The sequence below is a fragment of the Lipomyces tetrasporus genome, assembly GCF_029532465.1.
Source record: "Lipomyces tetrasporus strain NRRL Y-64009 chromosome Unknown POJ06scaffold_5, whole genome shotgun sequence".
NCBI lineage: Eukaryota > Fungi > Ascomycota > Lipomycetes > Lipomycetales > Lipomycetaceae > Lipomyces > Lipomyces tetrasporus.
The window spans coordinates 1,082,936-1,106,391 of record NW_026611600.1 but is presented as its reverse complement, the minus strand read 5'-3'; the positions used below and the strand labels follow the sequence as shown (position 1 = coordinate 1,106,391).

Sequence of the window (23,456 nt, the reverse complement as noted above, 5' to 3'; positions counted from 1 at the left end):
CTAGTTTCCCAGCAATATCCGGCTGGATGATCACCACGACCAGAAACGAAGAAGCGCTTCGACGTTTAGATTATATCAATATGAGGTTAGACCGGAACTCTTCGCTGCGTACGAGGCAAGAACTTAGATCTATTGTGTTTAGCCAGGTGGTGTGAGGGTCTGGAAAGTGTAGATATCCAGGTGAGTCAAAGGCATGATTGTTATGTACCATGAGGAGACTTTACTGTGCATATATTTTTCGCAAGCTATTAGCTCCATATGGTTACAGATTCATGTACCGGATACGGTATAGTCTACCCCAGTTCCGTAACTATTATGTTGCCGGTTACTTGTTGTCGTGGGGCTCTGTGTGATTATTCTAATACGCGATAAAAATTGACAGCAAAACGCGTTTCCAATACAACTGTGGTAGCCGCTTAAATTTCCCTATTAGACCATTACACCAAGGCAATAGTGGTACATGCTCTCGATAATGCACTATAATATAATTGCGAGATACAAATAAGAGCGTATATTACAAACATAATAACCCACAAGAAATGCAAGTGGCAAAGAGCAAGTGCGCAATAACCGTTACTAACCAACGCAAGACAACAAGACAGAGTTAATTAACAAAGGCATCCAAAGATACTGACAAACAACTATCCCACTCTTTACCATAATAGACCAACTACAACAAACCCTTGTATCAGCGCTAAATGAGAAAGGAAGGTCATGACAGCTCTAGTTCCCAATCTTCTACTTGCCTCATGCAACCGCGATTAGTCGAACGCCGATTAGTACTTATTCAAATGTACTCTCTATGGAAGAATTTTGACTTTTTCCAAAACGCTTTTCATTCCTTTCAGCCTAACCTTTTCCCATTTGATCTTCTCCGTAATGTATTCTTTAACAACTCGTCTGCACTCTCGTTCGTGTAGTTCATTGAATCCGCCAAGCTCTGATGCAAGAATGGTCTGTGAATAGCGAATTTCGGAGCCCAGTCGTGTGATTTCGTTCTCTGCGGTCTGGATGTTCAAAGTCGCATCATGCGCATATCGGGTCCTAGTGTCGTCCAGCAATCCCAGCGGGAATCTTGTACTTGTTCGGTTCAGCGACGTCTGAAAGCGAGACAGTTGATTGGACTGGGCAGCTAGAGCATCAATGAGCTTGTTCGGTCGTGTAAGCGACTCCATCACCGCTTTGATGTTGCCATAAGCTGCTCGCAGTTCCTGAACGAAGGTCTCTTCATGAGAGTCAGACTAACATGACAATTAGCAAATGTGAATTCTTTATAATTGAACATTTGGCATACCACTTGATAGAGATTTGAAAATTCAGTTAACGCTTCTATGCATGGAATTGGTAAGAAGGTTAATGTCTTAAAATACCCTTGTACCGCCAGATAAGATTCCGCAAGATCTGTAATACGTCAGGCGATCGAACATAGACAATTGTATTGGACACATACCTAACCGCTTGTACTGCATTGAATGGGCACATTTTAGAACTTCCAGAAACGGCTGTTCGAGATAGGACATCTCCTTCAACGCGTGGTTGAAAAAGACAACTGATTCATCCGTGTTCTCCAGCGGCGGAAACTCCTCCTCGAGAGTATCCTTCCGGCTTTCATACTTCTGTTTGCTTCTCCTTTCCGACAAATCTTTTGAAAACTCATTGACCAAGAAAAATTCCCACAAGAGCTCATGAGTCGAGAATGTAGGATGTAGAAGTAATGTTCGAATATACGAATCCAGTTTGAACTGCACATCTCTGACAACAGATCTCGCGGGTCTCGAAGGCACCGCGAATGGATTTTGTGGAATCTGTAAAATTGGAATCCAAGAAGCTGGAAGTTCGAATGCTAGCCATTTGGCAATAAATGTAAAATCTGTGAACGTTCGACGCACCGATGTAATCGTCGATGAATTTGGCATAATCCCTGACTTCAGAACGAAATGAACGTTATCATCCGATATGAATCCTCGCAGTACCGACGTCACTCTGTTGTCACGTATAGGACATTTCCGAAACAGTGTAATATCTTCTATGCGTGCTCTTGTAGTCTCATCCTTGGCCAATTCTGCGGCATTAAGGCCACGAAAGTTCCGGCGGCCTATGTCGACTTCTGGCTTCTTCGTAAGAGCTTCAATAGCCCCAATGCGAGAAAACTTGCTGTTCACCATCAATGGAGTAAGTCCCTTATCATTTACACGATTCAGATCTATGTCACTTATATCGACCACCAGCTCCAATGACTGAATATCCTTCATGATGTGTAAAAGCGTGTTTCCTTTCGCATCGACGTGATCCAAAAACCGCAAGCTACCGCCTCCTATTTGGTACTTCGTGGCCGTTTCGATACCCATCTTCACGAGATCCGTATAACGGGGATTGTCGTAGGACCGACACAGAGCAAATAATGGCGTTTGGCCGTTCTGATCTTTATCCACCCACGATATCAGACCGCCTAGTACGTCAATTAAATCCGGAAGGTAGAACAAATAGTGCCCAACACTTCGTTGCCATTCGTCTTTTCGCGAAAGATATTTCCTCAAATCGTCTTGACTATAGTTCGCTGATAATATTGACCAGATTGCATCCACAATCTCCTTGTCTGCTGTTTGAATAGCAGCCGAAAGAAGTGTCGTTTGACGAGCATTTTGCTCCTTCCAAATTGCTTCCATCGGGAACACGTCTCCCTTAGATAACAAGAGCTTCAATGATTCCAAATTCTTTACTGGTGCTTGTATGGCCATCATGATTGCGCTCTCGCCTGACGCGTTCCGACTTCGGTAAACTTGCTCCAGTGAATCAATCTCAGAAACATCAATTCCGCCAGATCCAAAATATTCCCCGGGAGAATCAAACGCGACCGATATATCGCCGCCATCCCTAATGCTTTTCCAGAATAACTGGTTCGCGCTTGAAACTATCGCAAGTTTTGAGCTGTTGTTCATGATATGAAATATCACTGCTTCGAAGGTCGATAATGCGTATCCGACTTCACCCGTGTCTACATCCATGAACGAGAAGTTGCGCATATAGAAGAGATGTGAATCGAGATTATCCAGTTTGGACCATGTACTAAAGGAATTTAGCCTCAGAGCCAATAGATCGCCAATTGATTGTGAACTTACACAACGATGATCATCAAACTGACAAGAACATCAGCGCTGACACTGGAGTGGTTGGCGACTTTCTCTTTGTTCTCTTTGGAGGAGGTTGAATCCTCATCGTTGCCATTGACTCCATTCTGATTAGATGGTGGAACCACTCCTAGATTCCGTAATATTTTGACCAAGCTATCGACTTGTGCGGCAGCGTTTTCCACTTTACTTAAGTTCTCTAGGTCGATAACAGCAGTCATTACCATCCGCTCTATCGTATCTCCTCCCTCGACCCAATACGGCTGGACTCCTAACTGCCCTAGGCTAGTGTGTTTCATATTTTTAACTGCAGCTCGAATAATTGAATCCTTCAGCGATCTCAGGATTGTTAGTCGCGGCCAGATCTTGTTGTGAAGATGCTTTCCGACGTAACTTTCCAGCATCTTCTCGATCTCGGGGCCTGTTAATCCTGTTGCACTAGCCATTGAATTCACTATCGAGTGGTCAACAGCTTGGAAAAGGGCGATTCCCTTTTCCATGACTTCTTCAATCATCGTGACGAGATCCGGCTCAGTGGCATCCGTACAATCGAAATCTTCAAACACAGTATTCAAAGGCTCCTGTATTTGTCTAGCAATCAACGGGAACTGAGATAACAGTTGTGTAAACGTCGTTATTTTCTTGGACTCTGACGGTGATTTAACGGGAGGATTCGTTAAGATTGGCTTGAAATCGTACAGAGGGAACGCCGAACCAATTAGTGGTCGTGATATGTAGTATATAATATATTGCGAACCATAGGGAAGAATGTCGGAGGTAGTCGTGTACACACGATCTGAAAGCATTCGAGCCTGCGTGATTGATTTAAACCCTGCAAGAAATGTCAGACTTGACTATAATAGTACGTAAAATAACAGCGCTGCAAATATATTACCTTTGTTGGTGTAAACAACATCATCTTTGATCACCACACTCCGGCCGTTCAATGTCCAGTACACCCGAGCCCTTCCGATCGCCTTTGCCGACACACCAATCTTGATAATATGTGACGATAGGAACTCCTCATGTGTGCAAAGCTCTGCGAATGACACCGAAGACTCCTGATCAATAGTGTATAATATGGACGCTGTCGTAGGGACCAAAATAACGTAATTCCGGGGCGACTGTAGGGCAGATACTAGATCCCGCGACCGAGAGGTATTCGGACCTGGATGGAATAATGCCGCCAGGAATGGATTGAGAGGCGGCTTTGAGGCCCTGTCCATCAACAATGCTTTCATATGGTTCAGAGCCTGACAATATGGGCCAACTCCTATTGTGCCGTTACAATATCTATTCAGTGGATAGCAATGGAGAGTGTGGCTTTAGCGCCGGCCAACGGTGGATATGCGACCCAAGAGGGTTGGCTAGGACTTTAATGCAACGGAACAAATCCTCTGACTAGCCGACGACCGTATATAATGCTGACTGTCATAGAATGCCGTACTTTGGCGGTCTAGTATTGAGACTAGAAGGACTGTAATATCGACGGACTGCGTATGCTAATTGCCTGGTCAGAGCCGTCGAATAATTAGGGAGTGCCGCGAATATGTGCAACACTTGAACACCTCTATGAATTCAATTGCCTTAATATGTAACTTGAATCGGTGCTCTATATTATAACATATTAATGGTGCTCGTCCTTGCCCCTGTTTGCTCTGACAGCGCGTTCAGTGGATTATGAACTTTGCCTCCATCGATAACGGGCAACGCGGCGTCTGATCACATCGTGATCAACGGAAGATCTCCCAGTGTTCACACCACACTCTTAGCGAAATATTCCTTTTTGGCTGGAAAATTGTTCGTGACCGTCATACTTCTTAAAACTAAACTGTCGCCACATAGCTTAAGAGCTCATGGGACATTGTTGGTAATGGTAGTAACTCACGGTTGTTTAGTAATCATTACTTTTCGCGAACAACAGTCCAGTAAGTCTACATCACTAGCTTGTAGCGGTCTGGTCTCTGGCGATGGATGGCACTGAATTGTTCTGTTTCTGTCAGGTGCAATATCCTATTTTTGACGTCTGTTACATAAACAGTTTTGATTCTGTTTGCACCTACCAATGTGACTCTCTGAAGAACTTTGTTGACGCGATGGGCCGGGACAACGCTGATATTTCACTATTCCACTATTAGACCTCGTTTGGCAGGTGTTCTACATATAGAGGTTCAGTTTTGTGTCGGCTGATGGACACGCTCGTCTCGTCCCAGTCTTCCAAAGACATCATCCGGCGAAGGAGCAAGGTCGCCGCCCGGATGTGACCTAATAGTGATCTTGGTCTGGTTTTTTCAGCAGTTGACTATCGTGACTTTAATGCCTGCTGGCAGAAGTGATATAGAAGCACTCCTTTTCTTCAGTCATCTATTAACATAAATCTAACCTGAGGCGATAAAATTCGATAGTTGGAGCTGGCAGGAGATTGGTATGGAAGATGGATATTCTATGCGCCACGACAATCTCTCGACTTTTCTGATGATTGTGCTATTGGCCTAATAACCACTGGAGGACCAATATGATCAGTCATGAGGCTGATCTAGCTTCTTCGCTGGCCATCGGGATTATTCATAGGTTCGAATTTCTAGAGTGAGCGAGAAGGTCTTCACAGATTCTTGCTAAATCTTTGTCCTAAGCTTCAACTAGCCAGCCGACTTGATCGGGCGCTTTGAGGTGTGAGTAGTATGGCATTGGTCGCTGTTTTAAATGAGGATTACATTAAGTAATGTACATGTATCATCAATAATCGAACACAGATCAATTATTTACAAACTTTTCTATAGTAAGATCCATGATAATTGCAATGTTACATATCGTCATATGCCAAAAATTTTGTCTAATACTGATATCTGTCAAACAAACCTTTCATCTTAACGGAATTTGGAACTTCTCCAGGTCTGAAACTCATGTCTCCACCCACTGCCGTTATCACCTACTGTAGCTCCGGTAGCTGTATCCGCGCCAATGTCTAAACATCTTTCGCAAATAATGGACCAACTTCGATCTCGAACAATGTCTTCCACACCTCTTTCCTTAGTTACCCAGCTGAGAATCTCTTCCTCCTTCGTATAAGTTGGTAAATCTCTCGCTTCGTAGGGATCTAATCGAGGATCCACTTTAGGTTTCTTAGCTGTAGTGGCTGATATTTCGCTTTTCCGCTCGTTTGCGATTTTTTCGCAATATTCGAGTATTTCGTCTCGTGCTTTCCAGCTTTCGAATACAGAGGAAGTGACAAATTCTTTACAGATTCGCCGACGAGATCCGACTTTTTCTCTTTCCGGCTTAGTCCACGAATTGCCTGAGCCCAGCAGTTTGCTCTCCTTAACTGTCGGTATTGAGTTCAGATCCCCCGATATGGTGTCGTCTGTCAAGGAGCGGGAGAGAAGTAGGAATCGTCGCATAGTTTCTGCTGAATAGCAGAGCTCCGGCGTCAGGACTGGCCTCTCTGCTGACATTATAACGATAACAACATCCAGTATTGATTCTCAATCAGTGACGGAAATTTTCTTCTAGATGTAGAGACTGATCGGACGCCGATAAAGGTCGTCTGAGTCTCTCGGATGCAACCCACTAGCGGGCTAAACATAAGTCCCAACTCAGCACTATGGTGTGGAGCACCAACTCAGAGCCAGAGTAACCCCACAGCTTTCGACGAACAATTCGCCCATACAAGGCGGTACTACAATTTTCATCTTATTCGGACTAAACATAATCAAATTAAGACAGTCGCACTGAAACTCCATTTCCACTGACCACAACGAGATAATTACAAAAGATCGAAATATACAAGCGGAACAAACAAGTCTTAAGTCTATCTAGTCTTTAATCTACAAGAAAGCCGCAGTTCCTAGAACCGGTGATTCATATCCAACCCTCTCCTTGCTGACACGTCGATCAACAGCCGACTTTGTCGAATGTCGGCTATCATAAGTCGACAAATCGTCCGGCTCCTCGCTAATCCTCCGCTCATGTTTCAACGTACACTTTGCCGAGTATTTTAGACTCTGCATTCGCGGGGGAATCGGTGCACTGGTATGCGATCTCGAGAGGGGGTTCATATTCATCATTGTACGCTGAACTTTCACTGGAACCGGAGACGCCGAGGGCGCATTCACAGGCAGTGATGACACCGAAGAAGCCGATGAATAATCCGACTCAAATGACAGTCGACTCGAGCTAAGTCGCAATGGCGGAATTGGTTGTAGTGGAAGGTCTTTGATATCGTGCACTTCCGGTAGACATTGGTCTTCACTGTCGTAAATAGTAACTGCTGATGGCCGGCGGCTATTCAGACTAAGCCGATCTCCATTACTGAGAATTTCCGGATGTTGCACCTTCACGTCAGAGTAGATCATAGACATAGACTGTCTGTAGTAGGAATCCATGATATACTCTAGAATATCCTTGTCTTCGTCATCATACCACGTAGACTCTGGGCGATTCGGCCGCGAGGGGGGATTCTTCTGTGGCGACTGCGCCGATCGTCGGCAACCACTGCGGTGCGGCGGGGTGGGCGGCAATGATAGTCCTCTTGGGGACAGAACATGATTGCTATCGCGGGCCTTGCTTTTCTTAGAATCCGGAGTTGTCGGTGCAGACGAGCGAACTTTGGACTCAGCCTCACTCAGCCCCGAACCTCTCGATCTTCTTCTCCACGACGCTGGAAGTATCATAGACGGTGACCGAGGATCCGAGTCTGCTGGAGACGGCGGCGCACTAGATACCGGGACTGCGGCAACGGCGTTAGGGACGTTAGACCTTCGATTATGCCGCTCAGGTGTCAACGGCGGTGTCAGCGGTGTCGGTGGAAGTTTCCGCTGCTTGTAACTTTCAGGAGCTATTTCCTTCTTCTTGCCACCAACAGTCGGCACTTGGCTCGACGAATCGTGGAAGAAGTCCTGGACTTCAAGGTGTAGTACATGGGAGACATTATAAGGCTGTGATATCGATAGTGCAAGCCGAGATTGCGATTCTCTATCATCGCGTTTCGAAAATATCTTTTTAGTTGGCCACATAATTGACGATCCTGTATGTCAATTAGTATCAGCGTATCAATTAAAATCACTCGAATCCCTTACTGATAGCCTCTTTACGCTGTTTCTTCCTCTCCTCCCTCAACCAAACGTCCTTCATTGGTGGTCCTGGAACAACAACGTCCTCCAGTTTCTTCGCGATCGTATGACTTGAACCCATGCTGTTGCCTTGGGGTTGAATACTATGAGAACTGCTCTGGTCCACGTTCTGTGTCGAGGAATTTTGGAAAGCACCTAATATCAGGCTATCACTTGAACCTGAAATCTCGCTCGAAATGGTGGACCACAGAGACGCCGCGCGCGATAACTGAGAAGACGGCCGTGAAGTCGGAGCTCTCAAAGATGAATGTCTTGCAAGTGGTTGAAAGGATGAGCCAGCAGTCGGGGTCGTGGGGGCTGAAGTTGGCGGTGAGAGGAATGGCTTGGGGGCACGTATATTCAACGAATTGCTGCGTCGTAATAGGGATTTCCCCGGTAAGGATGGCGGAATATCAATCGTCTCCGCTGTCAATGCGGCCGAAGAGCTGCTTTCGCTAGGACCTGTGTCACTCATTGTCCGAGGGCAGAGATGGCTGGGCAAGTCGAAACAGACGGAGAAGAGGCAGATGAAGAGGACGAGCAAGCGTTCAGGGTAGAGTTAAGGACAACTGTGAGAAACGGTCCCACACAAGGTAGAGTGGTCGCAACTCGAATATTGTTCAAATTGCATCTTAGTACCTTGTTCGCGGTCGGGTTGGGGTTTCGTGTTACGCCGCGTGACATACAAATATTTCCGTATATGAATTTGCGAAATATCGAGTTTGCGAGCCTGCAAGTGTACTATCCTATTCGCAAGAGGGAGAATTGGTTAGTAGGTACGGCAAATGATATTTTTGAATGTTAGTTCGAGTTGCGGCGGTGAATATATAACGCGGATCACGCTAAACCTCATTTGGATAGGTAATTAAAAATCTTGCAAATTGGGCCCTGGATCCCGGCCCGTACAGGTACGAGAGCCGAAACCCATTCTCACCAGCAAATCAAAGGTACTAGTACCTGTCACTGCAGATCACATGCAAACCAAGGCTGTACTTGAGACAGGTTAATCTCGAGCAAATATTTTGAGGCAACGTCCTTACTAAATAGAAGCATCCCTAGTCCCCAGCTGCCCAAGCATTTCGAGGTAATCGTCGGTACGGTTATCGCAGGCCAATGATTTACCCCGGAGTACGTAAATAGATCCCGCAAATGAAGAAATCGGTTTGCAAAAGGTGGAACTAGGGAACGAGAAAACTCAAATTGGGAAATTGGGTAACTGAGAACTACTAGTCGTGGCAAATGCTCTTTGTAGGGAATCTCAGCGCAATCTATGGCGTAACTGAATTATGGACACGATACAACGCACTTTCCACTGAGCCAACCCGAAAGGTCAACAGTGATCATCTTAATTAGATGCCCCTACACCCGAACTTAGCAGTGGCGATCCTCTCATACGCACGCAATGCCCTGGCACTGCTCAAGTACTGACTGGACGAATCTTGCCCGTCTCAACCTCGTAGATCCAGCCACTAACACGAATTTCCGGTCTGACAACTTTACTCGTGCGGACGTATTCGACGTCATCTCGTACACTCTGCTCCAAACTGGAATAAGAGAACCATCAGCACAATGCCTACTGACAAACGTCCGCTACGCATAAACGTACTCTGAGAACGGAAGGAAATCAATATCCCTGACGTCGTTGCCATCGAATCTTTCCTGCAGGATATGATGTAGCTGGGAATCGGAGAAGGTCAGCATACCGCAGTCTGTATGGTGAATAATCAGAACTTCTTCAGTGCCAAGCAGCTGCTGAGAAATAATAATCGATCTTATAGCATCCTTAGAGCGACCTCCTGTAATACACATATATTAGCAGAGAACGATGTTCGTGCCTACATCAAATCAACAAACCAGCATTGCGAATGACATGAGCATCGCCTTCGTGCAATCCTAGTGCTTTAGCCGGATCGAGTCTGGCATCCATACAGGTGACTAGTAAGTATTCATCAGTAACTAATACTGAAACTTGCCGAGTGGATGGCTTGAGATGATACCAACAGCAAGCTTTCGTCCCGGAGGCAACGGAAGATTGCCCTTCGCGAACGAGGCAGAGTACAGGTGATTGGCGGCCGTAACGTCTTTGACAATTTGCCCTGACATCTTTTGGCCACTAAACGGAAAATTTTGCGATGCAATTGCTTTGAATACTATACGTATTTGAACAGGTATTTGAACAGACAAGTCTCTTGCAAATAAAGCAGAACAGAGGTATCCTTTCAGAGGCTAATAAATGTCATGGTATCATCAAATCAGGTTTTTTGAGATGGCGCTCCACAAGGCTGCTAAGTGGCGTCATCCCACTCATTCGCACCTCACTATGTTGCAATCGCACGCAACTGTCATTCATACTTCCTGACAACGACAGTAATCAAACCATTTGATAACGGAGAGGATCGCACATCGTTCACATGCGCACAGATACGTCGTTTGTACTTGATAGCCCGTACCCATTTGGCTAGGGCAGCCAGAGAAGATGCGGAGCAGGTTTTCATTTGAAGACCTGATTAATTATTGGCACCACCATCAATAGCAGACTCTCTGTGGTAACTACAGATAGAAAACAGAGTGCAGTGATATATATGATTAATGTATGATTATTTCTGGAAGGTAGAATCTAAAAGCAACACCCATTTCTCGAAACCCCAAACTCCAACTCAGACTATAACCTAAGACGCGCCTGTCGATCACTTCTGCCATTCCCGTCAGGAATATCTATCCTAACCTAAGTATGGCTTAAGGTCCGCCTCCAGCATCTCCCACAAACGCGCACCAGTTCCTCTCATAGCAAGCCCTTCTTTAATATCATTCCTTGGAATTCCCAATCTTCCCCATGGCACAATGTACGACCCGTTCTGAGTCTCGAGATCGAGTTCCGCAAACCCTGCGAAGATTTCTGTGTACGCGCCATATTTCGCGTGATATGAGAACAAGTTCTAATTCATTCGTTAGCAATTTCGACAAGTCATATCAAAATTGTGACTTAACAATACGAACCCCTAACTGTTTCAGCCATTTTGGCCGATTCTCTTGCATGCCGGTAATCAAATGTCCCGGGTTCAGTGACTGTAAAGTCATGTTAGCCAACCACTCTAACGCTCTGCACTTCGGACGAATACCTACCAAGCTGACGACACCTTTGTCGCCGACTCTCTTCGCAAACTCATCGCCCAGAATAATAGCCGCCGCCTTACTTTGCGCGTATTTCGTCATTTGAACCGCCCCTTCCTTTGCAAAATTGACATCATCCCAGTTTATACCGTCAGCTGGGGAAAATAGGTTAGCATCCGAACTGACCCAAATTGCACGCACGGGAGCCTCTTTCTCCGCGGTTTCAGCACTGGAGATCAACAAAGACGTCAGCAGCTCATTGAGCAAGAAATGTCCCACGACATTGGTGCCCCAGTGTACCTCATATCCCTGGACTGTCGTCTGAAGCGTTGGATGTCCCATAATTCCCGCATTGTACCAGACACTGTCTAATCTCTTAGCCTCTGCAATTAACTTGTCCGCCGCCGATTTGACAGTTGGTAGATCCATGAGATCCATTTTCAAGAGCCGAAGTTCGCCTTTGCTTGGCTGCGTAGCGTCTTCAGCAATGTACTTAACAGCCTTTCCGTAGTTTGTTTCAGATCGAGTGCCGATGTAAACCGTGGCATTCTTCCAGTACAATATCTTTGCTAATTCAACTCCTACACCTGAGGTCGCTCCTGTAACCAGATAGATCTACTACTATTAATTTGAAAGGGTGACGTGGGTATGGTAATATGCATACCTTGCCGGACAAATCTGGCAGGTCTTTCTCGGTGAAATTTGGCTTTGGGGGCACAATTTCGGTAACACTCTGCCATAGAATATTCATGTTTCGCAGTTCCGGACGCAAATATGGCTGTCTAATGACTTGTTTGGCAGAATAAAAGCTTGGAAGTCTGTAGGGTGTAAGTGTACACAGCAACCCGAAGTTTTGGAATTTGACCTGCAGTAACTCTGCCATCCCCTTGAGATAAGATCGTCTGATGAAACTCTTCAAACTCAATTTCCCTCTCGCACATGGTATCGTCGGAGACGCTCACGGCAGATGTCATTATTGATCATTGATCAATTTAGAAAGAACATATGGGCATTCTTCAATGCTGGTCCGCTGAAACAGACCCAGCCTACACCGCAAGTAGAGCACGTACACATGGCGTAATTGGTGATGATAGATCGAACATACAGGTGCATATGCTCTTGATAGCGGCAGTTAATTTGGATGAAGAGAATAAATCTTAGTAGGAGAGATGTAATAAATTACGATTTTTTTTTCCAGAGTCAAAACGCGTGCCTGACGCGCCTAAAATTCAGACGACTTACCACGATACAGTAATTTACGTTACGCGTTACGCTAAATACACGAGGTGGGGCGGTCGCGCACGCCCAAGTTTGCCTTCATGCAATCCGCGACGCGTTTGACCAGCTACGCGCATTGGCAGATTTATATCGCATTCCTCGCAGTTTCCACCTTTTTCACCACAGCTGTGCATCCGTTCTATATTGCCTCCGTTCTAACTTCACTCCGCTACGCAACCCATATCAAGTCGTTTGTTCGCTTACAAGATAGAAAAATGTCCCCCGCAACAATATCCTCCGCACCGGTCATAGAACAGGTTACCGAATCATCGAACAAGAAGCGCAAACTCGTTGACTCTGACCTTGTGTTGCAAGTCAAGCTCTTGTCAGACAAGGCCAAAACTCCGACACGAGGATCCCTGCTCGCGGCTGGATACGACATTTATGGCGTCGAAGACGTTCTGATTAAGGCTCAGGACAGGGCGATGATTGCGACAGACATTGCGGTCGCGATCCCGGCTGGACACTATGGTCGCATTGCACCGCGAAGCGGTCTTGGTACGTGTTTTCGTTGGTCAATTTTTCATATTTCTGCGCGTCGAACCTCTCGCGAGCTATGCCAGAATGGATATCTGACCATTTGAGTAGCTACCAAACATGGTATTCAGACTGGTGCGGGTGTCATCGACGCCGATTACCGTGGGCCGTTGAAAATGCTGCTGTTCAACCAATCAAACCAGGATTTCCAGAGTAAGTTCGCATCTATTTCTACCCATCTAACCAGGCGCGTCTAATCATAGTAAATAGTCCATGCGGGTGACCGCATCGCGCAGATGGTCATCGAGAAGATTATCACGCCAGAGATCGTCACTGTCGCAGAGCTTGACGAGACTGATCGCGGTGCGAACGGATTTGGAAGTACCGGTGGCTTTGGCGGTAAGCAAGCAAATATGGTGGAGGACATTGTCATGGAGGAAACTGAGCAGAATGCCGTTTTTGTCGAGCAGCGCGCTGAGCCTGTGGCTACTTCGCCTGCGTCCGAGAATGAGTCTGAGAAGACTGGCGCTCCCGTCGAGGACGCTGCGCCTGGGGCGACTGAAGCCTGAAGAGGTTCTGTACGATTGAGATGTGCGGTTGCTTTAGCTTGCTTTATACGGCGATAAATGGTTAACTTGGAGTGAATATGGGAACTATTTTGCGTTCGATTGATTCAGAGGTTTAAGTATATATGGGTTTGCTTATAAATTACGTGCCTTGCATTGTTGTAGCTTATAATTTAAATTATCATTATAATATATTAGACTATAATAGATAATTTAGGGAACGGAAACATCTACTGAAATCCAAATTGGTCAACACAACCATTGATTCATATTTACAACAAATTCTACCTACAAGGCCGGGAACCCATGGGACAAAGTCACAAGCAAATACTCGACCGGAAATACGGGCTTCGCGTTTTCCTGCACGGCTGCATTATACTCATTAACGCGTCGAAAGAACACGTCGGGCACGTAGCGCTTGTCAGTCGCGTCCTTGACTAACATCAACCCTGGCGACACCGACGGCTCAATAATATCCGCCTGCACCATGGCCTCAGCCGTATTCGACACCTGATATGCCGAAATTTCGATTTGTCCTTCCACATTCCCCGAAATTACACACGTCACGAATTTCGACGAAAACTTGCCCGAATCGCTCCACCGTGTCGAGGATGGGTGGTTTTGTTGCAACATTGCTGCGAACACGATTTCGAGCGACGAAAGGAAATACGAGTCCGCATGACGTTTGCACACGACAGTGCCATCGCCTTTACCGGCGTCCATTAAATCTGTGAAAATCACACCGACCTTCTTTAACCCGCCAGCGTCTGCAGTCGCTGCTGCGGCGTCCACCTCGGCTTCGCCTTCCCAAGGCAACGTCAGCGTCACACCGTCGATTGCCGTGACCTGGGGTGGCTCATATATAGCCTCAACGACGGCCTTTGTACCCAACGGCACCTCAGAATATGGTTCATACCGCCCGTATAAGTATCCAATCGCTTGATTTCCGGTCCGCCGCCAATTATCAATAAACGTGTTCACGATTTCCGAATTGGCGAACTCGACGTGGTCAACCATTCGAAATGGTTGCTGTTGTAAAGTAATCGCAGACGGCTGGCATTTCGAACAGATACCGGCTGGCCACGGAGCGTGTCCCGACGGACACTTAGTCTTCACTCTAAAGTCTGCCTCAGAAAGCGGTGGCACGAAGGACGATGCCGCCGCAGTCCCTGCGTTCGCGTTTGAGGATGATGAATTCAGCTTTCGGATGTAAGAATGGAAGGACATAAATTTGATGCCATGATCTTTCAAATACCCAGAGTCGAAGGGTTCTAACGGCATGCAATAGTCGCACATGCCCTTTTCCGAATGCTTGCACATTTTAGGATCTCGCTTTCGAGGAATCTTGCCGGTTTGTGAGTCTAAGAATGTATCGACTGACTCTTGCACGACGTTTTCCCATGGACTATTAACGCTGCCTGTGTTGCCGGGAAATGCTACAGGAACTGTGATTCGTGCCTCGGCGTCGGAAACCGGACGGCCGTTCAAGCGAACCGCAGTCGGCGGTGGCGACAGACCTGCGGATTTTGCAGTTTCTGGCGCGCCTTCTGAGTACGATAGAAATAAAAGATCCCCATGTCTGCGAGACCCATTAGCAACACATTCACCGGGTCGACATCACAGATACGGACTTCAGATTTAGATCCGAGATCGTCTGCCCGAATAAATCAGCCAAATGCTTTCCATGACCAACAGGCTGATCGGACACCAACACAGAGTCCGCGACGACACTGCTTGGAAGCTGTGACAGGAGGCGTTCGCTTAGCGTTCTGAAGTCATCTCTTTGTTCAATCTGGACGCGGTAGTTACCGTCCTTTCCTCTGAACCGAACGATCTGCATAGAACATTTGATTAGCTAACTATGTATGATGAGCTAATGATCATGTCGGACATACCATTCTGACTCGGTTATCTGAATTGTGTAAGACGATGGGGGGATTTTAGGACGGCAGAACTTAATAGTTCTAGAATAATTGCCACGACTCGACGTTTACAAGCACAATCGACAGACAGACAGTCAAGTCCAGTTCGTAATATTCACACAATAATCTGTCGAACAGCTGTATTTGTCGTGGACGCCTCAGGTGCTTATGCTGGTAAAGTAGACTAATCTCATCCCAACTGCGACTGCACACGAGCGCACTTTTCGATGACGGTTAACACTACTATTTTGTTCTTCCCCATTCTGGAGGCGAGCCCCGACGTTAGATGGATACAGCACAACTATCGCAGATGTGCCGCACGAGCCCCTCGAAGATCTGTCGACAACGCAAACCTTCGCAGGATCAGTGACCGCCTCCAGTCTCATTCACGCAAACAACCGGGTATCACGACAAGGGCATTGTGAAATGGGCAAAGTCTCATTGTACGCGCCAATCGCGTACTTAGTCCTTCTCATCTCCTCGCTCGCTCTTTTTTCCACGATTTATCGGCGTCGGAAAGTCCGCCGACTGATAGGTCTCAAACCATGGTTCGAAGAACATGACGCAAGGGATATCTATCTTTCACTAAAGGCACAAACATCACCTAAAGTTCCTGAGAAAATGCTCAAGGCGGCGCTACTGCGTCGTGCAACGGAGGACGTGCGGAGGATCATGTCGTTACAAGAGAGTAAGCCCGCGTTGGCAGAGTTACATCAGCGCGGAGCTGTCGGGGATGAGATATGGACGAGATTCCTGGCGGCAGAGAAGGTCATGGATGCGGAGGTTATGGAGTGTGCGGGCGAGGCCAATGCTATCAAACCTGGATGGGCGCAGACTCTCTTTCCTAGTGCGGCCGAGATTGTTCATAATTCGCGGATAAGAGACCACCTTACCGAAGTCCCTGAATTGCAAAAGGCAGAGAGGGAAAAGTGGGAAAAGGAGAGGGAAAAAGTAGTGTCGGAACTGGAGAAGGAAAATGACAGCAGTGTGATCGCCGAGACAGAGACAAAGAAGACCAATAAAAAGAAGAAATAAACACCAAATGAATTATGCTACTGAGATTATGACCTTATGATGCGTCGGGGTAGGGCAAAATTCTGATGGGTATTACGCAAGATGATATATGGCAACATTTACAGATATAGAAAGGGAAAAGTCAATGGGAAATGTATATTATAATGTACTAGCTATAAGGTCTCAATGCACTGGAAGGCCGTTGATCAGGTACGATAAATGGAAGAGTGGTTATTCAATTTATTTGACTCGTAACGTAGCGCACATTTCTCGGGGTGAAAGATTTCGGATCTTCCTGTTACTACTTCGAGCTCCGCCTGCTGTCTAGGCAAGTCGCCGTTGGAACGGCAAACATTATTCAGCGGATATTGGTCGAAATGAAATGAAGACAAGTAGTATGTGTAAATAGCAAAAGCACAGAATACATTGAGCTTGTAAGTGACTTAGAGCCTGGGCCTGACTCTAGGACGGGTCTGAAAGCGGTGCAAGTCGCGATACTGTTGAAGGTCAGGGTTGTTTGGTGCTGATCAAGTGCCGATCAATACCGGCCAGGACTATAATTTTGCGGGGTGGTGCTCCAGTTTTCAATTTTCACACACCGCGGGTTGTAACACTCATTTTCGGACACTTTGCACCTAGCATTTCTGTGTAGTTGTAATATAATAAATATATAGAGGGCGACATGAAGATAGGATGCAGTGGAAGTAGTGAGTATTACCCTACCTTACTAGTGCATTACCCTACTTTCCTAATTAGGCTAAGCCAATTTCCTTTGTAGGCTCTTTAGGTGTTGGCCGCTAAGAAGCATACGTCATCGCAGACTTCCAGAAAGCTTCGACAACCAGCGACCGCTCCTGGGTGATTGCTGGATCGTCCGTCTGGGATTGCCTGCCTGATAGGTAGTATTTTAGTGTTGTGGATAGTGTTCTATTCGATTGGTGTTCGCGCTGCGTTTATTGATATTCTTTTGCCTTTAGTCACCATCTACATACACTAGCAACGCGTCGGACGAATTATCGCAGCTGTCATCCGCTTGGCATTCGTAAGGTCAAGAGTAAAAAGACTGACAGATGGTCGAGCATGCAACTGCGTCCGGGGGGCGGGATTGATGTAATAGCTGCCTGGAACAATGCAGGGGAGCTCAGCAGAGCAGATCACAGCCACCATAAAATGTCGACGGCGATATTGCATGCGTCATCGTATTCCCCTAGCCCTTGCTCGGATCGTCCGCGCCGCAGTACTCCTGTGTCGACGTGCAGCCGGGTAAGTGCCATTCCGATTTGTGCCGTCGGTGTCGAGCTCCTCTGTGTCGACTACGTCGCGCGACCAAAAATAGGCCTTAGCGCCCATATTTTCCGCTCAAACCTAAACAGTAAGCGACCACACGAGTTTCGTTGCGACTACTAGGCGACTTATTTACCACCTACGGCCCTTCGCCCGCCACTTGCTTCGTAGTCTGACTCGCATGCAATCCTGCCGATCAGAAGACCTCTCCAGTTGTTGTCCACTTCTACGCCGCTGGCTATCGACGGGCCCCCCAACAGTTCACTACAATGGCACGTCTGCGAGCTCGCCCGGCCTCGTTCTTCTCACAGGGTTCTCCCTTAGCGTCCCCCGTCGACAATACTCCTGCCATTCCTCCAACACCGGCCGACATTCCCGACATCGACCCTCGCGTGCGCGCCATGGCCCTGCAGTCTCATCTTGCACACAAGCAGACTTCAGCTCGCTCCAGGTCAAACTCCGGCGCAGACAGAGACTCTGCCTCTCCGGCTCCTGCTGACGGGACCGACGACTCTCTCAATAAGCCAACTGAGCTCGATCCAAAGGAGATTCCACCGGAGCTCGAGTCGATCATCAATCTCATCAACGCCCAGCAGTCGCGATGCTATTACGAAGGGCGTTTTGTGTTTCTCAAAGACCTCGATGCTGACGGCAAGGCCCCGGCTGACAGAGTGTGGCGAGATGTCTATGGGCAGCTTGTTGGAACGGTGCTGTCAATCTGGGAATCTCGCGAGCTTGAGCGGGCTGCCGCCGTAGCCGGCGCCTCGTCGTCGTCTTCGGGTGTGAGCAACAACCCTGTCAAGCCAACATATATTAATATCGCTGACGCTTCCATGCGATTGATTGAGAGTGTTCCAGCATCTAACGGTGCGCCCGCAATCACCAACGTCATTGCGCTCTCGACCACATTCAAAAACCGGTTCCTGCTGCAATTCGGATCTCAGTCGACAATGCTCTTGTGGGCGTCTGCTCTGAGGCTGGCCCTGTTTGAGTCCGTGTCGTTACAGGAAGCCTACACGGGGGCGCTTTTAGCTGGCAAAGGATCAAAGCTTAACGGTATTCGTTTGCTCTTAGAGGAGACAAAGTTCAAACACCAAGACTCGGTTGTCGTACGCTTTGGCGCTGGAATGCCATGGACGCGTTGCTGGGCCACCATCACGCCAGCTGGCTACAAGAAGAAGAAAAAGAACAAGATCGGTCGGATAGACTTCTTCGAGACAAAGAAGGCCAAACAGCGCAAGCAGCAGCCTTTGGCGACAGTTTCTGCAGCCAAGGCAGTATATGCTGTTTACCCCGAGTCGAGCCTACTGATAAACAATTCCACGTTGCTCAAAATCGCTGGAACGGTTGCCGTACATGACGAGGCTCTAAATCTTGCGCCGCATGACGGCTTCATTTTCGTCATGCCAGAGGTTCACCCTGGTGTGTATGGATTTGAAACTCTGATCCGATTCCTAATTCCCACGCTTGACTCGTTTTCGTTGTACGGCCGTCCACAAAGGTTTAATGCAGACAAATCCGACATGCGGAGTATCATGTTTGGTCTTCCTGATCCACCTAGCACGCGGTACTTAGATCTTGCCGATGTATACGATATTTCCATGGCGCATCCATCTGATGATTGGAAAGAGGACACGTGGCGTTCGGCGTTGAAGCAGGCCATCGTGCAGAAAATTGCAACCGGCAGTCGCCATGTCCACCGGACACTGCCGTCAGAGCCGGAGCATAGCACGCCGCCGCTGCCTCAAGGCGAGGTCAATGCTCTCGGGAACAAGCTCCACACAATCAATCTCTCGATTCGTCGTGCGGCCCCGCATGCTCCGGGATCTCGACTAGCATCCGCGATGCCTGGGGAGGGGGCGACGGTTCCCGCTATTCCTGTTGAATACGTTGATCCGAATCAGGGCAGACTGGGCGATGATATCCGTGAGGCTGCGATTGACACGTACCCCAGCGATATTGTGGATAGTTACGGAATTTCCTCTACAGATGACGAGTCGAATGACGGAGAAGAGTTTCCTTCTCGACGTTCAGCACCATATGCGCCTTATCTTGCACAGCAACAGGCACCCGATTTCCAGCCGTCGAACGACGAGTATCGTGAAGGTATTCCGCGGAGTCCGTCCAGCGGCCATCTGAACTTACACGAGCAACAGCCGCAGCGCAGTCAGTCGCAAGTGGTTCATTTCCGGGATTCGTCGCCGCAGCCGCTTGCCGAGCAGCAAATGTCTCCTGACTTGCCACGCCGGGTCACACGGAAGCCAATAGCAGGCAGCAGTCTACTGTCGAGTGCTTTTGTTCGCCGGAGTAGTCCGCGACCGCCTTGATTGGTTACGAAGCAGGTCGACAAAATTGGTTCTTTGTTTACAGTTTTGGGATATTGATTACGCTCGGAGTTAACGCTTAGTTTGCTTGTTTGCTCTTTTCTTTGTGTTTACTTGTTTTATCCTAGATGCTTGCTTTGTTTGGCCAAAAAGCTTACAAAAAAAGGAGTCGGGTTGTCGTTCTTCTGGTGTTGGGAATCTATTGTGGCAAAATTGCGTGTTTCGGGTAGGGTTTGTGTGTGCTCTGGGTCTCGAATTGCATAGAGTATGGTGCTATATCATGGCTTCTTTGTATTTCACTTATGCCATCGTTCGAATGTATCATGTGGCTTTTTTGTCAATAGCGGTTTTTGCCCATTATTGCGACTACGATTCGCAGGTTCAGGCTCCGAAGGGATATGTCAGCAATGCTGATTGTTCTTGAATACTTTGTTGGTCGCCTGCCGATTCCTCTGAGTGCTCGCGCAATTTGTGCAATGTGCGTGGCGACGTCGGCAAATCTAACTGGTGCCCATCCATATCATAGGTGCACAGTACAGATGGACCCCTGAACAGGACTGGCCATGTGGGACCGCGCGGAATTGCGTATACGCTCGTCTGGACAATTAAAGCTTGAATGAGTTATATACATTCCGTCGGCATGGAAGGGCGGGGTGCCCTTCCCAGTACAACAAATGGTTTGGCACACTTTGGCAACACGATGCACTCTCGAACATAGCCATCGCAGCGGAGATTGATTACCCTGCTGACGCACGCAAGCGCTAATTGAGTTGCCTACGGCGGGTTATTGAACGATGCGACAACTGGTAGCCGTCCGACATACATTCTGCGGTATACTTGACGTTGGACTCGCATCCAGAAACGCCCTTTATTGTATTCCAAAAGTTGAATAGAGACTATTTTGGCGAGGGAATTTAGAAACGACTCCAAATGATGCGCTGAGCTGATGGCAGCCCCGGGCAAATATTGACATTCGTTTGAGAGCGATTGCAGCTTGGCAACAGCACTAGGTGCTGTGGGCCATACCAACTTGTCACTTTCTATATTCAGTTGTAGTATTAATAGGATGCGTTGTTTCTGCCTGCCTTGTTGTCTCATGTCGAAATTGACAGCGGCTGGCTGCGGGTAAAGATCCAGGGATCAGGGTTAGGGTAGGATTTAGATTTTCAATAGTTGGTGGAGTGAATACGGGTAGGTGATTGGGTGAGTTGAGTAAAGTCGACTGATTTCAGTCACGTATTCCATTTCACACTCAGCCCGTCCAGTGACGCTCTGTTCCGGTTTCGTCAATGTGAATCCTTGATTGCTTTGTAGGGATCGGCACGGATACACGGATAACGGATATATCCGTGGATATCCGTCGCGGATACGGATACGGATAGAGAATATGCGGATATGGATACGGATACGGATACGGATAAGGTAATATTGATTAGTCATATCCGCGGATATATCCATGGATATCCACAGATATCCACGGATACGAGTAACAAATACAAATGTGTAAAATAATAATACTGGGAGAGTTTAAGTGAGTTGCGATTTGCCAAATATTCAGTTGTATAGGGAACGGAAGTCCATGAATCCAGAATTTGGTGCGCGCTTGGCTGTGAGCGGAGGGAAGCGTGAATCAGAACACGGATCTGATTAGCCGCAACTGCTTATATACTGGATTAGGGTTTGTTGTCCGTCATTGAATGCTGGATATATAGCGGTTTGCAGCCCAATTGAGTGATCAATATAGTCAGTCGTATCGTAGGATCATCCTCTTTCCATAGTCCTGGGCTCCAAACAAAAACGACTGAGCAAAAGCCCCCCTTCAAGGTCACGTGAGTCGTATCCGTGGATACTGCGGAGACGGATACGGATAAAGCCAATATATCTGGATATGGAGACGGATACGGATATAGATATTTTACGCGGATACGGATACGGATAAGGAAAAATTAGCCTGGATATTATCCGTGCCGATCCCTATCAATGCTTTGGTCTGTCTTCAGTGGTGGAAGTCAAATAAGTAAATATATTTGCGCGAATACTATGCGATAGAGAGCGTGGCTCCTAAGAACCCTGTCGTGCAAGCATAAGTAGAATCAACTTAATTAAAACTTACAAAAAAAAAAAAAATTGAATTGCAGCACCTACGATTCCAGCGTGGTCTCCCACCGCAGTACTAAGTAGGCCCAAAGAAGCTTAACTGGTGTTGATCGGACGGGGAACTGTGGTTTCTTCTTGGTATGGCCGCAACTGGTAATAACCCGCGCTACCTACCTTTTCTATCCTTCTGCTTAGGCAGAAATTACGTCAGCCAATTGAACTCTTAGCTTGTTCCGGTTTACTAATATTTTCTCTGCAAAACATAGTTCAAGCATGTCACTATAAGGGTGGTCGCTGACTCCATTCAATGGCTCTAGCAACACCTCCATTGGATGATTGGAACGGAGAATCCTCTTTGTACGATAAAGTGACGTAAATTCAAGATCAAAATTTCTGCATACATTTTATTTTGCAAGCTTAGGCAATCATATCGCTTGCATTGAAAATTTAGGGAATCTAATTATCTTGCGACCCAGAGACCATCGAAGGCCAAAAGTAAGCAAGGGCTTTATCTGGCTCTCCTGGAATCGAATTAGATCACGAGCCAAAGTGTAACAGACCTTAAGAAATCTAATGCAAAATAAAATAACCACGTACGTGTTAGCGAGCCAGATAATATACTTGATAATAGAGTAAGTATCGGGCCCGCATTTGTTCTGCTTTCTGTTACAGTAATGGTACAAGCATCCAGTCAGCTGAGTATTGAGGCTGTTGAAATTGCAAGCCTTCCAGTGGTACGAATGAGAAAAGCCATACTGTATTTTATTAATAGCTCATTGCGGGGTTGAAGCTCAACATGTTATACCAAAGCAAGTATGTGACGTTATGTGACGCTAGAGGTTTGCAGTTGATGTAATTAGCTTAAAACTTCTCATCAATCTACGAATGCAAGTGTGATACAATATATGCTGGTACTATACAAGAGTCAGTTCGGACCAAATAGAGACCAGTCCCTTCAGTATAACTGCATGGTTACTGGCAAACCTAAGGGGAATTCGGTGAAATAGGGCATAGGAGCTCTGTTTGGTGCATCACGATCCGTTTTTGCAGTTGATGATGCCGCTGTATCTCGTTCGCCATTAGGATGGCGTGGTCTTCATTGAGAAATTATAGTGCATATCTTCTGAGTCCCGGACAAACCATACAT

The 23,456-nt window shown here is 47.0% G+C and overlaps 9 protein-coding genes across 9 annotated transcripts; 3 read left to right on the top strand and 6 right to left on the bottom strand.

Annotated features, from left to right (window-relative positions):
• Positions 1–800: 800 nt before the first annotated feature.
• On the bottom strand, positions 801–4,369 carry POJ06DRAFT_281583 (uncharacterized protein; the record flags this gene model as incomplete). Its single annotated transcript, XM_056189956.1, has 5 exons — positions 801–1,241; positions 1,295–1,401; positions 1,451–3,066; positions 3,120–3,960; positions 4,024–4,369. The coding sequence occupies 5 exons, from the start codon at positions 4,367–4,369 to the stop codon at positions 801–803; spliced, it is 3,351 nt and encodes a 1,116-aa protein (XP_056044039.1).
• A 1,184-nt stretch (positions 4,370–5,553) lies between these two features.
• POJ06DRAFT_107723 (caffeine-induced death protein 2-domain-containing protein) lies at positions 5,554–6,721 on the bottom strand. Its single transcript, XM_056184005.1, has one exon. It carries the CDS (start codon positions 6,578–6,580, stop codon positions 5,996–5,998), a length of 585 nt encoding a protein of 194 aa, XP_056044038.1. The 5' UTR covers positions 6,581–6,721; the 3' UTR covers positions 5,554–5,995.
• Positions 6,722–6,752: 31 nt separating this feature from the next.
• POJ06DRAFT_275654 (uncharacterized protein) lies at positions 6,753–9,009 on the bottom strand. The gene is made up of 2 exons (XM_056189657.1): positions 8,204–9,009; positions 6,753–8,151 (listed from the first exon to the last, which is right to left on the bottom strand). The coding sequence occupies exons 1-2, from the start codon at positions 8,709–8,711 to the stop codon at positions 6,953–6,955; spliced, it is 1,707 nt and encodes a 568-aa protein (XP_056044037.1). The 5' UTR covers positions 8,712–9,009; the 3' UTR covers positions 6,753–6,952.
• A 309-nt stretch (positions 9,010–9,318) lies between these two features.
• Positions 9,319–10,811, bottom strand: POJ06DRAFT_253148 (carbonic anhydrase). Its single transcript, XM_056187601.1, has 4 exons — positions 10,234–10,811; positions 10,091–10,171; positions 9,843–10,032; positions 9,319–9,780 (listed from the first exon to the last, which is right to left on the bottom strand). The coding sequence occupies exons 1-4, from the start codon at positions 10,337–10,339 to the stop codon at positions 9,654–9,656; spliced, it is 504 nt and encodes a 167-aa protein (XP_056044036.1). The 5' UTR covers positions 10,340–10,811; the 3' UTR covers positions 9,319–9,653.
• POJ06DRAFT_253144 (uncharacterized protein) lies at positions 10,812–12,263 on the bottom strand. The gene is made up of 4 exons (XM_056187600.1): positions 12,012–12,263; positions 11,360–11,962; positions 11,234–11,302; positions 10,812–11,172 (listed from the first exon to the last, which is right to left on the bottom strand). The coding sequence occupies exons 1-4, from the start codon at positions 12,228–12,230 to the stop codon at positions 10,957–10,959; spliced, it is 1,107 nt and encodes a 368-aa protein (XP_056044035.1). The 5' UTR covers positions 12,231–12,263; the 3' UTR covers positions 10,812–10,956.
• A 667-nt stretch (positions 12,264–12,930) lies between these two features.
• POJ06DRAFT_186928 (dUTPase-like protein) lies at positions 12,931–13,491 on the top strand (the record flags this gene model as incomplete). Its single annotated transcript, XM_056184777.1, has 3 exons — positions 12,931–13,123; positions 13,214–13,315; positions 13,373–13,491. Coding segments are annotated over 3 exons (414 nt in total), but the record flags the coding sequence as incomplete, so codon positions are not given.
• Positions 13,492–13,835: 344 nt separating this feature from the next.
• Positions 13,836–15,799, bottom strand: POJ06DRAFT_253140 (NPL4 family-domain-containing protein). The gene is made up of 3 exons (XM_056187599.1): positions 15,564–15,799; positions 15,300–15,502; positions 13,836–15,247 (listed from the first exon to the last, which is right to left on the bottom strand). Exons 1-3 carry the CDS (start codon positions 15,564–15,566, stop codon positions 13,957–13,959), a joined length of 1,497 nt encoding a protein of 498 aa, XP_056044033.1. The 5' UTR covers positions 15,567–15,799; the 3' UTR covers positions 13,836–13,956.
• POJ06DRAFT_107644 (Sec62/63 complex, subunit Sec66) lies at positions 15,562–17,111 on the top strand. Its single transcript, XM_056184004.1, has one exon. The coding sequence runs from the start codon at positions 16,017–16,019 to the stop codon at positions 16,623–16,625; it is 609 nt and encodes a 202-aa protein (XP_056044032.1). The 5' UTR covers positions 15,562–16,016; the 3' UTR covers positions 16,626–17,111.
• Positions 17,112–18,289: 1,178 nt separating this feature from the next.
• On the top strand, positions 18,290–19,477 carry POJ06DRAFT_196618 (uncharacterized protein; the record flags this gene model as incomplete). The annotated part of the gene is made up of 1 exon (XM_056185038.1): positions 18,290–19,477. A coding segment is annotated over one exon (1,188 nt), but the record flags the coding sequence as incomplete, so codon positions are not given.
• Between the last annotated feature and the right edge of the window lie 3,979 nt (positions 19,478–23,456).

Coding starts and splice junctions, on each gene's coding strand:
- POJ06DRAFT_107644 (XM_056184004.1), top strand. CDS start 16,017: ATGGGCAAAGTCTCATTGTACGCGCCAATCGCGTACTTAGTCCTTCTC.
- POJ06DRAFT_275654 (XM_056189657.1), bottom strand. CDS start 8,711: ATGAGTGACACAGGTCCTAGCGAAAGCAGCTCTTCGGCCGCATTGACA. Junction 8,152..8,203: donor ACAGCGTAAAGAGGCTATCA/GTAAGGGATTCG, acceptor ATTGACATACAG/GATCGTCAATTATGTGGCCA.
- POJ06DRAFT_253144 (XM_056187600.1), bottom strand. CDS start 12,230: ATGGCAGAGTTACTGCAGGTCAAATTCCAAAACTTCGGGTTGCTGTGT. Junction 11,303..11,359: donor ACAAAGGTGTCGTCAGCTTG/GTAGGTATTCGT, acceptor ATGACTTTACAG/TCACTGAACCCGGGACATTT. Junction 11,173..11,233: donor AATGGCTGAAACAGTTAGGG/GTTCGTATTGTT, acceptor CGAATGAATTAG/AACTTGTTCTCATATCACGC.
- POJ06DRAFT_107723 (XM_056184005.1), bottom strand. CDS start 6,580: ATGTCAGCAGAGAGGCCAGTCCTGACGCCGGAGCTCTGCTATTCAGCA.
- POJ06DRAFT_253140 (XM_056187599.1), bottom strand. Junction 15,248..15,299: donor ATCTCGGATCTAAATCTGAA/GTCCGTATCTGT, acceptor TGGGTCTCGCAG/ACATGGGGATCTTTTATTTC.
- POJ06DRAFT_253148 (XM_056187601.1), bottom strand. CDS start 10,339: ATGTCAGGGCAAATTGTCAAAGACGTTACGGCCGCCAATCACCTGTAC. Junction 10,172..10,233: donor GGGACGAAAGCTTGCTGTTG/GTATCATCTCAA, acceptor AATACTTACTAG/TCACCTGTATGGATGCCAGA. Junction 9,781..9,842: donor GATTTCCTTCCGTTCTCAGA/GTACGTTTATGC, acceptor CTCTTATTCCAG/TTTGGAGCAGAGTGTACGAG.